Raw genomic sequence first — 16,216 nt, 5'->3', positions numbered from 1 at the left:
TCAGGGCGAGGGATCAAAAGCCAGATGGGCAATTTGCTTGCCCTCACGTCCATCCCAGTTCCCTTTCCCATACGGTACGTATTCGGCAACACATTTTCGGGCTGAGCCGGTCTCTGATCGAACTCGAAGCTTCGTTCTGTTTGGTAATAGAAGAAAGACGCCTAACTTCGAATCAATTTGAATTGGGTTAAGTTACAGTACTCAAGCTCAGAAGAGCCGTCTTTACCCCGTACCGTGCTCCAAGGACGCACCCTCACGTTTTAACGGTTGGAAGAAAAGTCATTTCAAAATGTGGCTGTCACTGAATGGGAATCCGTATCCAAATTGGGTTGCTGTAAGCGACAGCCGGAGCTGGAGTACTCGTACTGTTTGGACGGTTGCAGGGGTACCTGGTCCTCACAACCCAGACTTCGGCCTTGGCCGAAAGTACTCATCCGCACGTCGGCAAGGCGATGCGGATACCTCAGGCCACAAACTACTATATTAGGTTAGTGAATATGCTAACCGTAAGAAGTTAGCGTCGCACGTGCGTCCCGATCCGGAGTTCCAGACTCGCATCGCAGTCGCAGTGTCGGGACGTAGTAGCTGTGGTGCTCAGTGTCCGGAGTACGGAGGAGAGACGAAGGAGAGTGGCTTCACGATGGCGTCCAAAAAAGACATGCGCCGGGCGGATCTTGGTATGTCTTCGGAAAATTACACCTGCGAATGCGAGGAACGCGCGAATTGACCGGACATGGGATGACTTTAGTGATCCCGTACGTGGATCCGCCCAAGGACAACGACTCGGACTTGGGAGGTACTCATATCTGCGATGGTGCACGCGAGGCTTCCACTTGCTGATGCCAGGCACAGGTGCCATGACGACTACTTTGCCCATGATGGCGGTAAGTCAAGGACCCTGGCGGTTGCGATCGACCAACTAGCTAACGACCATCAGATGTTCATGAGGAACAGGTATGTCGGCCAGTATCGCAGGCATTGCGCATGATTACACCGGCTCATACGTGACGATTTCGGGCAGATTGATGGGATGGTGAGGATTCACTGGGACTTCGGATACTGGAGGCTCTTTACCGACGACGTTAGGGTGTCCGTGGTGATCTCTCTTCAGAATTGGCTGGCCGAAACGCCCGAAGAAAAGAAAACGTCTGCCACGCCCGCCTATATGAACGTTTTCATGTCAGGTACGTTCCCTCACCAGCACTCGGAATTTTCAATATGGCTACGAAGGGCACTAACGGTGGCATGGTTTTATAGTCATGGCACTGGGGGCTGTATGTGTGTTCCGGAATCCCTCGACGATCAGAGTGCCCGCTAACGCTGTCACAAGACTTATCTGCCCTTGTTCTTACCTCCGGCCCAGTTACGGAAGTCATCAACAGCGACATCTACTCCGTCGCCATCTCCATAGCGTGTACTGCAGTGTTGGGAAGGGAGCTTTTCGCATTGAAGAATAACCACGCGAGCATATGTATTATCGTATTCCAACCTTGTGTGCTGTACAGTAGTATACGGATGAATTTGACCAGCATGGACCAGCAAAAAGTCCGGCTGGCCAGTTGTCAACTTGTCATGAATGATGTGCTGTAATCTTTACTGTGATTGGGTCGCAGCTGCAGAGGGTCTGGGGAATCGCTTGTCTTTGTGGCGAGTCCAGCCAGCAGTCCGTGCAGCTTGAAAGCCTTGATCTGACACTCAAGCGACTCACCGCGATCATGATTGCATCGCAGTCGAAAGTGGAAGAATCTCGCCCCCCACCTCTGAGGTGGCCTGGACCAATCACTGCGTTGGCCACTGTGCTGACTAAGCTCGGCGGTGTTCGCCCCTCGTTCAGCCTTTTTGAATCCTGAATTTAATACTGAGGCTGGCTTCCTCCTCCTGCAAACATCCATCTCTCCACTCAGTCGACCTCGGTGATCAGCACGCTTTTCGCGAACAGAGCGACCGAGCTTTATTCTCCCATCTCGTCAACTTCTTCGACTTCGTTTTCTAGGTTTATTCCGATAAAGCCAGGGTTTATGTCCATCGAAAATCTCAAGACCTTCGGTAAGTGCTCCCTTCCCCCCCAACTCCTGCGACCGTGGCTTCACTGTTGCCCCAGCCACCGCCATGCTGCGTACCACGACACTCTGTCGTGGAAATCCCGTGCCCAATGTTCTGTTCGCATCGACAGACATGTTTCGGGGCATGGATGACGCTTTGGGGTGTGGAAGCGAGGAAGCGGGGTAGCGATCCTTTCAATCGTTGATCCGAGACTGACCACAACGCCCTCAAACAGACCCCTTCGCCGAAGCCGACGAAGACACTGGGGAGACTAAGCAGTCTCAGAATTACATCCATATACGAATTCAACGTACGTGCTTCCCGTCCCAATTTGTATTCTCGAGTCAGGTTTGCTAACGATGAATAGAGCGCAATGGTCGCAAGACCCTGACCACCGTCCAGGGGCTGCCCAAGAAGTTCGACCAGAAGAAGATATTGAAGGTCATCAAGAAGAAGTTTGGTATGTATCGATGACGCGCACCGAGCGATGGACCTGAAGGCTAACCACAAAGCAGCCTGCAATGGCACCATCGTCCATGACAGTGAAATGGGGGAGGTGATTCAGCTGCAGGGTGATCAGCGAAAGGATGTTCAGGAATTCTTGACGGACAAGAAGGAGGGTCTTGACCTTGATGCCAAGACCATCAAGGTATGTATCATCCTAACTCATTATGATAACATCGCCGGCTGACGATGCCACTAGGTCCATGGGTTCTAAAACCTGACGCTGCGTCCGGTCGCTCCCTCTGGACAGATCCATCCCCGAGGGGATCTAGGGTGATCTAGAAAAGTCTTGTCCATCGTCTCTTGGCATGTTGGAAACCGCTCGTTGCGCCTCCCTTAGTATCTTGTGAGGTTGGCAAGAGGGCGGTTTCAAAGGGGAAGGACCAATCCAGCGTCGTGCCTTAATCCATCGACGGATCTGGGAGGTGGAGGACAGAGCGACTCCCCTTTGGAATCTGACGTGGGATGACGACTGGAACGAAGCTTCTGTAGATACCCATAGGCAGCCATGTCCATTCTTTCGGTGCAATGCGATTTATGCTTATGATTGGTTGTTACGCCTGTTTGTGTGTTTCAAGAAAACAAAAAGAAGACATTCCCTTAACAAGATTGCTCCAAACACCAGACAAACCCGCTTGACAAATATTATAGAATCATAAAAGAATATGATGACGACTAAGATGAAGATGTAGTATGCCGAATCCAATCCAAGAATTTCTGCCCCATAACGAAAGCCGGCACCTCGGGCTCATTATCCCGCGTCAAATGAAGCTGGAGAAGTAACAAAGACATGCTGATATAACTGGCTATCGAGAGGACGGAGAGCGAAGCGGTGGTCTCGCGTTTGATCGTGGCATGGTTCTGCGTTGCGTGGTAGAGGAAGGTGAGGGTCTAGAATGAAATCAAACAGCGCAGGCTGCATGTTAGTTTTCACATTGTGCCATTCTTTTTTGGGATGGGAGTCCGTATTACCGTTGTGATCGAGATCCAGGCTGGGAGAAGCAGTCGCGGGTCCGAGGATGCGCCGGAGAGAAACAGTACCCAGGATGTAAGGTAGGCGATCAGACCGTTTGTCGCGAGAAGACGGATCACGACTGCCGGAGGACTGTAGTTTAAGAGCCTAGCCTGGTTGTTAGATTGTATCGTCTGAACAAACGAGACGAGGATACACACCAACGAGACATCATACAGTCCATGAAGAAGTACGAGAGGTAGGCGGAGGCACAGCACTGCAATCACTCGTCGTCAGCAGGCTACCTTCCTGAGAATTGCGAGCAAGGTACAATGAATGAACATACCCACATGATTGCCAACGCAACCTCCGTGACCCGGAATCGACGCTCCACGTCCCAGTCTGCTATCCCGCTGCCCACGACCGCTGCCATCCATCCCTCCCGCCACATACCAGGGCGGATGCGCAGGAGCTCCGCTAGAAAAGTGAATGCACACCGCAACCCCCACCACGCTGCCGGCACGACGCTCAAAGCTCGGCAGACGATCAGAGGAATATACCACTTGCGGTCGACGCCGAGAATGACGGCGACTCGGGGGTGGAGAGACGGCCGCTGGTGTGACGGGGACGAGGCCGCTGAATCTTTGGATCGGCCGCCGATATTGGCCGTTGTCGTGGACTCGTGGCGCTGCTGGGCAGCATCGAGATCCGGGATGGAGGGCGAGCGCGAGGAGGGCGGAGAATCGGGCACGATGGTCAAGGTCGGGGAAGAGGATGAGTCTTCGTCGAACTCGTCGATGGGGTTGTGATGGCCCATGTCGTCGCGGCGAGGACCAGCCTCGCTCGTCATCGTTGCGGCGGCTTCATACTCTGGAGGCGCATCGGTAAGGCTGGCCGGTTCTACAGCAGAGGCGCCGTCCGCGTTCAAAGGGATAGATTCGGTGGCCTCGTACGGCGGAGGCGGTTGGTCACTCGGGACATCACCGGTGGTCGCCAGACTTTCGTGTTTGTTGGGTCCAAGTGAGTCGCGTACGAAGCTATCGAGTTCTAATGCAGAGGGGCGTCGTCTGGTGCGTGGGTGCTCGAAGAGAGAGTCGTCGCTTCGGATGTTGTCCAGGATGATAGGAAAGAGTTGAAGAGTCCGATGTCATCATCGGCCAGACCCTGTTACCGGAGCGGCATGGCCTTTGTTACTACTAGTATGGTCTGCATGCCCTGAGCACCCGGAATGTTTCGAATGCTCAGATTATAGCGTTCAATAATCTTTTTTTCTTTTTTTTTTTTTTTTTTTTTTTTTTTTCACTTTTCCTTGCTGATTCTTGCTTATCGGCATTTGGCGGCAGTCTCTGCTGTCCGCTGGAAGAGGCGCCGATACCAGATGCCGCCGTCGAATCCTACGTGAATGCTATGATCTCTCGGAATTGAGCCAACCTGTCTGCAGCTAGCCAGCTACTCTGTAGAAATCAAGAGAAAGGTTCATGCTTTGAAATGATTCGAAGAGGAGCGCTGCTCGATGGAGATCTAAATCCTTAAGGCGGTCAGTCGCGTTCTTTTGTAAATCACGTGACGCTATTTGAAGTGATCGAAAAAAAACAAGAATCGCCAGTCACGAAAGATTATCTGACCGGGGAAGAAATGGCTGCATTTACAGGGCTCACAATGCCCTCCACGAGGGCACTCGCTCAAATCCAAATACCTGTTCGGACTTCTCGATTGCCGCCGACCTCCGTTTCCTGTGCGCCATGCCGGGCATTCTCGCAAACCGCCGTTCCGCAACTCAAGGGCATTTCTCAATCGATCAGCGTGAAATCGCCGGCCGAACCGAGCATGCGGACAAGATTTCGTGAGTTGAGGGCATCAACTGTGCCGCAGGATCTTGGGTTGCTGCCGGGGACATTCATTCGTCCGGTATGGCATGAGATGCCATCCATTTTCAAGCAGCCACGGGAACGGTTGCGCATGGAGTGGTTGTGGTGGAAGACGCGGCTGCAGAATTTTCTATCGTGAGTCTCATACATATATGGGCAATGCATTGCCATTGTCGTGGCTGCAAGGTTGAGACCGTACGGAGCTGATTGGGACGGGCAGCGTCATTATCTACTGCAAGTATTACAACAAGTCACTCCCATTGCGACTCAAGGAACGAAGAACAATAGCTCGAGACCTTCACCGCGAGATGTACACGCGATTTGCAAGGTATGTGTATTTCTTATCTCGAGTCAGCAGCCATTTTGCTGATCATTGTATAGCGGCGACGTCGAAGGCCTGAAGAAGATCTGCTGCCCTGGCCTCGCGACAAGTCTTGCCTCGCGGATCAACAAGCGTGCCCCAAACGAGATTGTGACATGGTCTCTTGACAAGTATCTGCGGCGCCCTTCGACCGTTTTCCTCGGCTGCCACGTCGTCTCAGACCGCGCAACGCAGATCCCTGAAGTGCCCGATTCTGGCATCCGCCAGGTCGTTGTGCGCATCACGAGCCGCCAAACAACAACAACGACCCAGCAAGTGAAAGGAGATAAGCGGAGGGTTTCCAAGGAAGAAACCTTCAACCCACCGCAGGTTAAGACGCAGGATTGCACCGAGTACATCGTTGTGCAGAAGATGATGTGGATGGGCGAAGAGCGCGAGTGGAGAATCTGGGGCCATGCCAAGCCGACGACGGTTGAGGACCTTGAAAGCCCGTTCTTTGCGCCGGGGCTGACGCTGTCGGAGAGGCTGGAAATGTTCAAGGACTCCATGCAGGGAGGGGGGAAGATCTAAGAGCCGTGCCGTGCTTCATATCCGTCTGGTAGATCTGGTGGCATTACTTTCCATCTACCGCCCTGTAGCATTATTAGCTTCTTGTGTACATTATTCTGCATGACGATGAATCGAAACGCGCCGATCACTCTTCCCATCTTTTTCTTCGAGATAACCAGGTAGTACACTGGATCTACCCTGCTGGCTTGGAAGAAGTGACTAGATCGGAGCCTGGAACGTTCAAAATCCCCGTAAGAGTTTGCCCTTTCGTTTCATCTCTGGATAACTTACTGTCCCACTTCTCATATCTTAGCAGCGCCAAAGTCAAATTTCATAGATCGGTGCGAGCAGCTCACTCACTGCTTCCCTCATCCACGAGCCCTAGCAGTAGTATTCAGCCAGAACAAATTGTCGCCGGAGAATTATCCAACTTGGGCTTGATTCGGGTACTAAGCTTCATCACGCTGGTTGCCATCAACAAGCATTCACCACAAATCAGCTACGGCGCCCTGCCACTTTAACATTGCCATTGGCTTGATAAGGGCTCAGTACCAGTAATAGTATCTCTTTTACGCATTCAACAGCTGCGAATTTGCGAGAGTCGTGCTTATAGTCACGTGACCATCTGAGCCCTGGTTTCACTAATCGTACCTGGTGGAAAATTCATGGTGACGTATGTTCTCGCTGGCACCAAATCATCGATTCAGGCATTGTTTATCGGAGATAAACAATATATGCTAGCGATTCTAGAGATTTATGGGAATGCCGCCAGGTATAGTGGACAGTGTACGCACCCCATGGTTCAACTAACCACCGAACCTAAGTAAGCTTCTCTAGCGGTGACAGCTGAATTGATTTGGCCGTAATTGGCAGCTGCTGTGAGTGGGTAAATGACAGGCGAGCAGCCTTGGAATTATGGGCTCTGGCAATAACTACAGCCTTGTCTTTCACAAAAGAGGGCGAAATTTCAGGATTATAGTTCCACTTTCTAGTTTCCACCGTCACTAGTAATTAATAGTACCAAAAAGGAGTGGGCACCAGTGAACCATGATAGTATCCACTCATGGGAATGAGCTGGGCAGCTCCTACGAAAAGAAGGTCAGTATTACTGACTGGGAACCTGACAGCAGTGGTGCTACTAACGCTGCCCACGGGCTTTTTCCACACGCAGCTGGCGGCCATGTAGTTCAAAAGGTTTTTGTGAATGGCTTTCAAGGGCTTTGTTGGCATCTTCTGCAACCTGAAAGCAAGATCAGAAAAAGAACAAGATTCTGATGGAGGGGAAAAAGCCACCCACCGTGAACTGCACCCATGCACTAGGCAAGGTGGCTAGTGAGTTGGAGCCGTGTCCGTTTTGCAGCTGTTTTCGCGGTCTATATTTGACATGGGCATAACATAGCCCGAATTTTCGAAAGAAATCTTGCAGGTCCTTCACAAGAACGCTAGGCGGTTGCTGAATTGATAGGCTTCGGCAAAATAGTCAACAATGATGGGAATACAACTGTGGTGGTTTTCTGTTTTTGCTCACTTTCCCACAAAAAGGCAGGCTTCAGGATCGAATCTCGCCTGTGCCTCCTCGCCAGTCATATCGAGTTCTTCTCGATTGGAGGGCTGTGTTTGTGTTGTCCGATTAGTCGAGAGCGAAGATGAATGAACAATCAAAGGCTGTCGATTATCCGGAGCCATTTTCGCAAAGCTATACTAGAGTTGTACAGAAGTTGGACAAAGCGATTCTTTTTAAGATCAACAGTAACCAACGACTCAAACGAGAAGCAGCCAAAGCCACAATCATGAAAATTCTTTCTCCCTTCGTTGAAGAGGTAGCGACTCAAACGAACGACTGTGAGATTATGATGGCCAAGACGTCTCTTTTAAAACCGAAGTATCAGATGCAACTATTCCTCTTCTGATCCCTTCATGGTGATGAACCGAGTTTCAGACGACAATCTTCGTGGAAGAGGGCTTAGTACATAGTGGCAGTACTTTGCTTCTCAACCGGTTCGATCGGTTTGCATCGGGAACAGCGGGATAGGCACATCGGGATAACTGTCAAGATTGGCTTAGTAGTTGTATAGGACCGATAGATCGGGATTGGTCGTGTGGTTACCCGCGTCCCTGACGGGAGTCGTACCGTGGTTCGTTATCCAAGATGTCTAGGGCTAGCGATATTACAAATCCGAGGCAGCATTGTTAGCGCAAATTTGAGATTCGATATGACAGGTATGACCGTATGGTAAGTGAGAGCTAACCAATTACAACGTTTGTTATTAGTGGGGCTCGAACCACCACGAATAGCTGACTGCGGGCTCTGAAGCTAATAACGTGAACATACCTATTCTAGGCAAAGCACTGTAAGGTTCTTTACTAAATTTTCGTCACATTTCATTCTTTGTGTAATTTTCGATATAGTGATATATCCTGAACAGCCAATGGGCAACGTGCCTACTCGTATTAATTTCTAGGGCAAGCCTCGAAGCCCAAATTAGACTGTTCTCAGGCGCTCGAGCCTCAAGTGAGTCGAGTCTCTTCTGCTTGTCAGTGGGTATTGGCACAGTAAACCGCACTGTAAATTTCAGTTCACTTCTGCCCACCTATGTCCTAGTAGTACTAGTACTTTCAAGACGTGGGATAGAACTTTGTCATGCAGGGATGGCATTTCCAGCATCAAGAGCCTGCCCACCATCTCAGAAGGCCGGCTCCTGACTCATTGATATTCGAATAGCTGGAGCAGCCTCCTACTTGCACGTCCGAGATTGCAGACTCAGCGAACTACTGACACAGGTCGCTGATTCACGAACTGATATCCCGGAGACTTCAATCATGGTGATACTGAATTCAAAATGTAACTTTTACTTTCCTTTTCTTCAGTAGGACGGGTGAAGCCGAGGGTCTTTCAAAACACAGGGATACAGTTGCCCGGTGCTATGTCCACAAACTCCAGTTATGATGTATATTACTAAGTTCTTTGAGGTGGTTTAATGGAGGGCTAGTATTGAATTTCAAAGAGTATATCTGCAATCGTGCATTCTGGGTCATTGATCTCGCAGTGACTACTCCGTAGAATAGTAGGTAAGGTATTCAAAGATTTGATCAATTCTGAAGCTTGATGCTCGTATCAGCATCATGGTTTCTCTTGGATTATCAAGTCTCCGAAACTGATCCTGTCTTTTCGGCCATTATGAACGGGCGTGTTTTCCTTCGTTGACATTCCTGTATTACTTTTAAATCAGGTCGAGGATGGCTTGACTTCGTTTACTACTACTATTGTGCTTGCTTGGCTTGTATAAAGAAACATGCCTGCGTTGTTTGCAAGTTCTCCAAGACGTGGTTTTACGAGATTGGAAGCAAAGCCATTGTTTGTAGTCATTTAAAAGTACATTCGACATTACAGGAGAGTCACACAGCATTCTGTGATATTTTGATGCCTAAGTCCACGACGTCGATGGGCAGCTTCATGGTCACCTTTTGCTTACTTCTCTTATCTTTGTCATATATATATATATAGCAGAAGTCTCCATACTATCGAGGCATACTCAACTGCACTGCTGTGATTCTACTTCTTATTCATCAAGCGCTGAAATTGCCAGACATACACCATGAATTTTCTGACTAAATGGACAAAGAAGGGGCAGAATCCTCTTCTACCGGAGACTCCTACTCAAAACACTGAAGAGATCGACAACCTCGGTGCGCAGTTTAACTGGTTCCACATTCCAGAAGAGGAGTCAGTGTACAAAAATGAGGAAGGGATGTTGATCGACAAGCATGTGACCCTCCAGCTTCAAATGCTTGATCCGCCGGAATCGGTGATGGGATTTGTACATCCGAGGACGAAATTGAACTTATTTGTGACAAAGATGGAAAAGATTAAGGGATTGGAGCATCTTGCAGGAGCCGATCATCCAGACCATCCCGACGTGATTTCCGGAGGTGCACGATACTTCGGAACTCAAGAAATCAGGAAACCAGTCAGATGCTGGCCCAAGGCACATGATTACGAGATTCATCAATGTTACTCCATGATCGATCGATTTAGCATTCGAGGCGCGAAGATCGGCTACATTTATCTTGTCGAGGGAAGGCTCCTGGTCGAGGGATGTGACCATGAGTTCAAGCTGCCGTCGTTCTTCATTTCTTACGATTCCCGGAAGGACTTCCCAAAGCCACACGTTCACAAATGCGAGAAACCTTTTTGTGGAAAGGGAAATATCTTAGGTTACTACCAACCTTGACAAGCACAAATACTTCGAGATGCAGCTTCGTTGCGAACCTGCTTTCCGTTTACTCCAGTAGGATGAGTAAGGATGAGTAGGATGGGGAATTCCCGAGTACGTGTAGGGCCCAAGGGGTATGGAGGGAGGTAATGTTGGAGCTAGCTTGTGCTCGTAGAAGACATGAAAGGTTATGCTCACATTAGCATGTTGAGCTCTCCCTGATCACTGGATTTTCGAATAGATTGACGTAATTATTCCTAGTTGCTGCCATCATGCGTTTTTCTCTTGGTTTGAAATGAGCAAAAAATGGCCTAGTTTTAGTTTTTTTTTTTTTTTTTTTTTTTTCATGATGCTTGTCTTTGTTTTCAGCGAATAACACCTTTGCATCATTTCATGAAACAAGGCAGCAACGTCATCACTTGTAGACAAAAAGGATCGAACTCGATCTTACCAATACCCACAGCATTCGAGAGTGCTTTGAGAAAGCTCTCCACCATATCGACACTAATCACACCGAGACTGATGGACATTTCCGTCGAGTCACCCTTTGCTCACTCCTGCTGTCGTGGATAAATAAGGAGGCAGAGCTCTCCATGAACTTGCTCACAGAAAATACTTTCTTCACTGCCGAGATACCTCTTCTTGATTCATCAAGCAGTCACTTCTACAGAGAAGCGTTAGACAACCACCCTGGAGCACTCAACTGAACAGGCAAATACTGGGGGAGCCTCCCCACCGGACACCATGACTGGGATCTGTAAAGACACTGGCAAGCTCCGTCATCGGTTCCGCTGGTTACATATCCCCCCAGGGGAGTCAGGTACACATATGACATGCTGGGCGCAGCGTTGACCGACAAGCATGTGCACTTGGAGCTTCGAATGCTTAACCCGCCCTGATCCGTGTCGTAAACTAAAAAACCGAGACCAAAACTAAACCTACTATCCGTGACAAAGAGGAGAGTTCGGATCGGAGCACTTGAAGAAGTTGATCCAGACCATTTCGTCGTGGACCCCAGGAATGAAGGTTATTTCAAACGGTTTGGCCATTACTGGCCCAAGCCGGAGGATCACAATGTTCGCCCCCTGCATCTCATGATCAATAGATTCCGCATTCGAGGAGCGCAGATTATCTGGGAGTACCTTGTCGAGGGAAGCCTCCAGATCGAAGGATGTGACCAAGATTTCAAGCTGCCCTCTTTTACTATTTTTACGATCCCTGGAAGGTCTTACCAGAGCTGCACGGCATTGACCGGTGGGCCGAGCCTGATCATCAAAAGGAAGACACGCCTTGAAATTAAAGACAGACATGCCAAAGTTGTCCCAAGAGACCTTGAGGGAAAAGTCTGTGGACATCGTGGATCACCACACGTGGCTCTTGATTACGGAAGTATCTTTAAGTCCTGTCAGGAACCTCAAATATAGGCACAGTATTCATCTGTAGACCGTCTATCTAGAGCAGGCTATATACAGAACACCAAGGATGGGGAGAAACAGAGTCCTAGGAAGGGCGAAAACTGCTAAGGACAACTCAGAGTAGGTCATGTGACTACTGAGCCCTAGTCCTGCTGGTAGCCTGAGGCAGAGACTTGTGCAGGCCCTAACATCCATGCTCATTCATATGAGTGCAGCTGGACAGTGGAGGTGAATAATCGAGCATTAATGTGCATGGCAAGGCCTTTAAAGCAAACTAGTGTGCATCAAAATTGTTAGATAGTGGGCAATCCACACAATGACCAGGAGGTTCTGATTTGAAGATTCAGTAACCAGTACTCCGTAGTCGCTCCAGTACAAACGATCTTGTCAATGAAATTCTACAGCTACAGGTTGCTTAATCCTAGTAGAGGATTATGCAGAAGTCATACAGCCGGGGAATTTCCAGACGCATTCGTAGCCTGCCTTTACGCTTTTACAACTCGCAGGGCTCATCGATGGTCGCAATTTGACCATCGCCATCCTCAGTGCCGATAGAAATTCGCTCCTGGGTTATTGTTCAATCAAGACTCTCGGACTAACTACATCCTCTGATGTGCAAGCTCAGACAGATGATTATCATAATAGTACTTACATGTACGTTTGTGGTCTCAGATAAGTGAAATGTGAAGATGAATAAGCGATCAAAGACTGTCGATTATCGGAGGCCATCTCACAGAGCCATCCTAGAGTCGTGCAGATAATGGACAAGTCGAATCTGGATCAACAACGATAAGTTCAGTCAAGCAGAAGCAGTCAAAGTCACAATCATGAAAAGCCTTCTCATGCTTTTCAGTTGTTTTGGTTGAAGTCATAACTCAAACGGACAATTGCAAGGAAGCAATGTCCAGGAATAGTACCTCTTAATACTCAAGTATCAGATGGAGCTATTCCTCTTCTGATTCCTCCATGATGAACAGATCTCCTACAACATGCGTCTCAACTGATTCAACCGGTTTATGTCGGGACAGTTTTCGAGATAGATTAAGCTTAGTAGTTAAGTACTAGTTAGGCCTAAACAACAGTGTACTAGGTTTTATTTCAGTTGCTACCGACATTTGGCCATGTGACAAGACGATTGCAGGATGGACATCCAACATCAACTGAAGATCCTGCCCACCACGTTAAAGAGTCGGCTGGTGACTCAGTGAATTACTGGCCTCTTGCGCACAGGCTGACAGCCGGAACTCTTCTCTTGGCGGTACTGAGACTTCGGGGCGGCTCCTGCTTTGCATCCCTCCCGTTAGACGAAGGAAGTTGAGGTGCTCTACGACGCAAGGGTACAATCACCCAGCTTCCATGCTCGCAAATTTCGGTTCTAATATATTATAATTTCCGTTTGAGGTGGTCTAGTAGAGAGTCAGTATTCCGCCTCGAAGAGTTAGTTTGCAATTGTACATTCTCGGTCTTTAGGGTCTGGGCCTCTTGGAGATGGAAATAGGTACCCACCCCTACCTAGGTACCCTAGTTGATGAAGTTAATGAAGTTACCAGCTATGATTCAACTCGGCTTGTTCAAATTCACTTGGAAAATGCAAAATGTCATGCTCCTTAGCATGACACTTCTCCCGTGAATCACCGACTAGTCTAGAAAATGTGAAATCTTTCTTCTAGCCATGTCTCTGCAGTACTTTGAATCATATCGAAGATGATACGTGATTGTCCTTACTCTTCTTTTTTTGGGCTGTATCAACGATGTTCCTCCTTTGTTTGTACGTGATATACAAAATAGGATACAATGCCATTTCCGGGAGGCACAGAAAGAAATGCGTTCGACTTTGCCGGATTCACGCAGCATTGTATGGTCCCTATGTGGGACAATGGCGCATATTCCCGTAGAGTTATCCTTCGCGTTCGTAGGCTGTCGTTGCATTAAAGACAGAGGTCTCCATGAGCGGATAAAACTTGTTCAACAACACTGTTGTGGTTTCACTTCTTTGTTCTTTGATGATCAGCTATTCTACAGAAAAGCGTCGACATCCACCATGCAGTTCTTCATTAAACGGACAAAGAAGAAGGGGAATTCTCTTCCACCAAAAGCCACTACTGAGAATACTGAAGAGATTGACAACCTCGGCGCGCAGTTCGACTGGTTGCACATCCCCCCGGAGGAGTCAATGTACACGAGTCCGGGTGGTGAGTTGAGTGGCAAGTATGTGCACCTGGAGCTTCAAATGCTCAATCCGCCGGAATCCGTGCTGGGTATTGAACATCGGAGGGCGAAACTGAACTTAGAGGTGACGAAGCGAGAAAAGATCCACGGATTCGAGCATCTTGCAGAAATGGAACATCCAGACCGTCTCATCGTGATCCCCAAGGGTATAGGACACTTCGGAATTGCAGGAATGGAAGAACCATTCGGATACTGGTCCAGGCCGCACGACAACGAGCTTCGTCGATTGTACCTCATGGTCAACAGATTTCAAATCCAGGGTGCGCAGACCGGGTACACTTTATCTTGTTGAGGGAAGCCTTCAGGTCGAGGGATGTGACTATGAGTTCAAGCTGCCGTCCTATCCCATCTCTTACGATCCCCGCAAAGACTTTCCAGAGCCACACGTTGACAAGTGGAAAAAATCCCGTCATGGAAAGGCAAAGATGTCAAACTTACTCAAGGCCTTGAGGTGTCGAAAATGTGGAAATCGTTCACCATTGGGACATGGCTCTTGGTTGGACGAGCGTCTCTGGGTCTGTGCTTTCATGTGTACAGGTGGACGGTGGTGGTAAAACCAAAGTCAGCGTCAATGAGCAAAGGGCGTGGCAAGATGTCAAGCAAATCACCGTGCATCGAAGTTGTCAGGTAGATGGCCGGCAATCTATGATGATCATCAGCAAGTCTTCGCCGTCAGTCACTCAAATACAGTAAGTATGGATTTCTGTCGATGACATCCCACAACTGTAGATTGATTTCAATGGAAAATTGTTGCAGAATCATGCGGTTGGGACAACCAGAGACGCGTTCTTAGCTTGTTTCACCGCATCAGCAACTCGTAGACCTCTTTGAACGGTCGCAAGCGGGTCCTCGTCATCTTCAGAGCCTATTGAAATCCGCACTTGAGCCATTGACCAACCATGGCCCTCAGCTTTGGATTCGTCCTCCGTGCTGCGATCATAGAAAGCTCTGTTATAGGGGTAGATGCACGTCACCGACTCTCTCAGATTTGAACTGGGGTACAGTTCGACGGCATTGAAGAACGCCTTGGCGTATTCGAGCTCCTCAAATTCGACGCTGATCAAACCACCGTAGCCGGGAGTGAACCCCGGGCACGCTCCACGCATGAACATCTCGTAGTACCGACTGGTTTTATTGAAACGGGGATAGCCCACCTTGCTCACAGTGCTCAATGGATTGGAGATCTGTTTTTGTAAGAAAGTCGCTACAACATCTGCGTTGTGGTTTATAGTTCGCTGACGAGTCCGGTAATTCGACGCGCTTTGTACCAGCGCCTCTGCGTCCAAATGGAAGACTTCATTCTTGTGTTTCTCGGCAAACAACTTCCTCAGCCGCCGATATGTAGGTCGATTTAGCGGGTTGAGAACGATGATTCCGCACACCACATCGAACGGCGCCACAACCACAACATCTGCAACAGACATCAAATCAATGTTACAGAGGCCACGCGCGGAGACATCAACAACGAGTATAAAATGGTACACGTCTGCCAGACAGCGTAGAGTATACAAGTCCCCACATTCGAAGTTCGGATGGCAAGGAAACTCAACGTAAACAGCCTGCACCTTGCGGTCCGCCGAAATTTCAGCTTCGCAGATTTCTTGAAGTTGTTGCATGTCGCCGTCGTCGCCGTGAGCAATTTCAAGACACCCTGCTCCCCATTCGCGCAGAATATGAATCGTTGACTGGAACACTGGACCAAAGGCCACTGACTTGAATTCATTTCCATTCGCCTTGTTGAGATACTGGTGGAGTCTATACAATGCTGCTGACCTATTCGGAAAAAGATAGATATCATCCGGTTCTAGGGTGGCTGGCAACCGTTCCCCGGTCGATGGTCCAATTGGAGAGAGAGACGTCTCAGGTGCATGCGGCGCCGGCATGTGCTCAAGTAACTTGACAATCCACAGCTGGAATTGATGGTGATATGGAGAAGTGAGAACATATGTTGGGCCAGGCACAAAACTAGCGCTCTGGTCAACACTCATGGAATCAATCGGCCAACAACCGCTGATCTTGTGGTACAGAAATCTGGCCAGGAGATTGGAGATGCCTGCTCCCGTATGCTGATAGTAAGGGAGAACGCTGTAGATCTTCTCCATTCTGGTGAAAACTGCGTA

At 49.0% G+C, this 16,216-nt stretch overlaps 8 protein-coding genes across 8 annotated transcripts; 5 read left to right on the top strand and 3 right to left on the bottom strand.

Annotated features, from left to right (window-relative positions):
- Positions 1-640: 640 nt before the first annotated feature.
- Positions 641-1,411, top strand: VTN31DRAFT_7497 (uncharacterized protein; the record flags this gene model as incomplete). Its single annotated transcript, XM_069408224.1, has 8 exons — positions 641-677; positions 749-796; positions 853-884; positions 938-954; positions 1,022-1,033; positions 1,087-1,184; positions 1,258-1,274; positions 1,331-1,411. 8 exons carry the CDS (start codon positions 641-643, stop codon positions 1,409-1,411), a joined length of 342 nt encoding a protein of 113 aa, XP_069257995.1.
- A 607-nt stretch (positions 1,412-2,018) lies between these two features.
- On the top strand, positions 2,019-2,761 carry VTN31DRAFT_7496 (uncharacterized protein; the record flags this gene model as incomplete). Its single annotated transcript, XM_069408223.1, has 5 exons — positions 2,019-2,046; positions 2,279-2,353; positions 2,411-2,503; positions 2,559-2,692; positions 2,747-2,761. The coding sequence occupies 5 exons, from the start codon at positions 2,019-2,021 to the stop codon at positions 2,759-2,761; spliced, it is 345 nt and encodes a 114-aa protein (XP_069257994.1).
- A 461-nt stretch (positions 2,762-3,222) lies between these two features.
- Positions 3,223-4,349, bottom strand: VTN31DRAFT_7495 (uncharacterized protein; the record flags this gene model as incomplete). Its single annotated transcript, XM_069408222.1, has 4 exons — positions 3,223-3,438; positions 3,520-3,667; positions 3,721-3,776; positions 3,846-4,349. The coding sequence occupies 4 exons, from the start codon at positions 4,347-4,349 to the stop codon at positions 3,223-3,225; spliced, it is 924 nt and encodes a 307-aa protein (XP_069257993.1).
- A 785-nt stretch (positions 4,350-5,134) lies between these two features.
- Positions 5,135-6,259, top strand: VTN31DRAFT_7494 (uncharacterized protein; the record flags this gene model as incomplete). The annotated part of the gene is made up of 3 exons (XM_069408221.1): positions 5,135-5,502; positions 5,588-5,695; positions 5,749-6,259. 3 exons carry the CDS (start codon positions 5,135-5,137, stop codon positions 6,257-6,259), a joined length of 987 nt encoding a protein of 328 aa, XP_069257992.1.
- A 990-nt stretch (positions 6,260-7,249) lies between these two features.
- On the bottom strand, positions 7,250-7,924 carry VTN31DRAFT_7493 (uncharacterized protein; the record flags this gene model as incomplete). Its single annotated transcript, XM_069408220.1, has 4 exons — positions 7,250-7,323; positions 7,382-7,478; positions 7,536-7,704; positions 7,767-7,924. 4 exons carry the CDS (start codon positions 7,922-7,924, stop codon positions 7,250-7,252), a joined length of 498 nt encoding a protein of 165 aa, XP_069257991.1.
- A 1,910-nt stretch (positions 7,925-9,834) lies between these two features.
- VTN31DRAFT_7492 (uncharacterized protein) lies at positions 9,835-10,470 on the top strand (the record flags this gene model as incomplete). The annotated part of the gene is made up of 1 exon (XM_069408219.1): positions 9,835-10,470. One exon carries the CDS (start codon positions 9,835-9,837, stop codon positions 10,468-10,470), a length of 636 nt encoding a protein of 211 aa, XP_069257990.1.
- Positions 10,471-13,908: 3,438 nt separating this feature from the next.
- Positions 13,909-14,388, top strand: VTN31DRAFT_7491 (uncharacterized protein; the record flags this gene model as incomplete). Its single annotated transcript, XM_069408218.1, has 1 exon — positions 13,909-14,388. One exon carries the CDS (start codon positions 13,909-13,911, stop codon positions 14,386-14,388), a length of 480 nt encoding a protein of 159 aa, XP_069257989.1.
- Positions 14,389-14,854: 466 nt separating this feature from the next.
- VTN31DRAFT_7490 (uncharacterized protein) lies at positions 14,855-16,198 on the bottom strand (the record flags this gene model as incomplete). The annotated part of the gene is made up of 1 exon (XM_069408217.1): positions 14,855-16,198. The coding sequence occupies one exon, from the start codon at positions 16,196-16,198 to the stop codon at positions 14,855-14,857; it is 1,344 nt and encodes a 447-aa protein (XP_069257988.1).
- Positions 16,199-16,216: the final 18 nt, after the last annotated feature.

Source organism: Thermomyces dupontii (assembly GCF_041956625.1).
Source record: "Thermomyces dupontii strain NRRL 2155 unplaced genomic scaffold VTN31scaffold_9, whole genome shotgun sequence".
In the NCBI taxonomy this organism is placed as follows: Eukaryota; Fungi; Ascomycota; class Eurotiomycetes; order Eurotiales; family Trichocomaceae; genus Thermomyces; species Thermomyces dupontii.
Note: the sequence above shows the minus strand (reverse complement) of the source record. Positions and strands in the feature narration are given on the sequence as shown.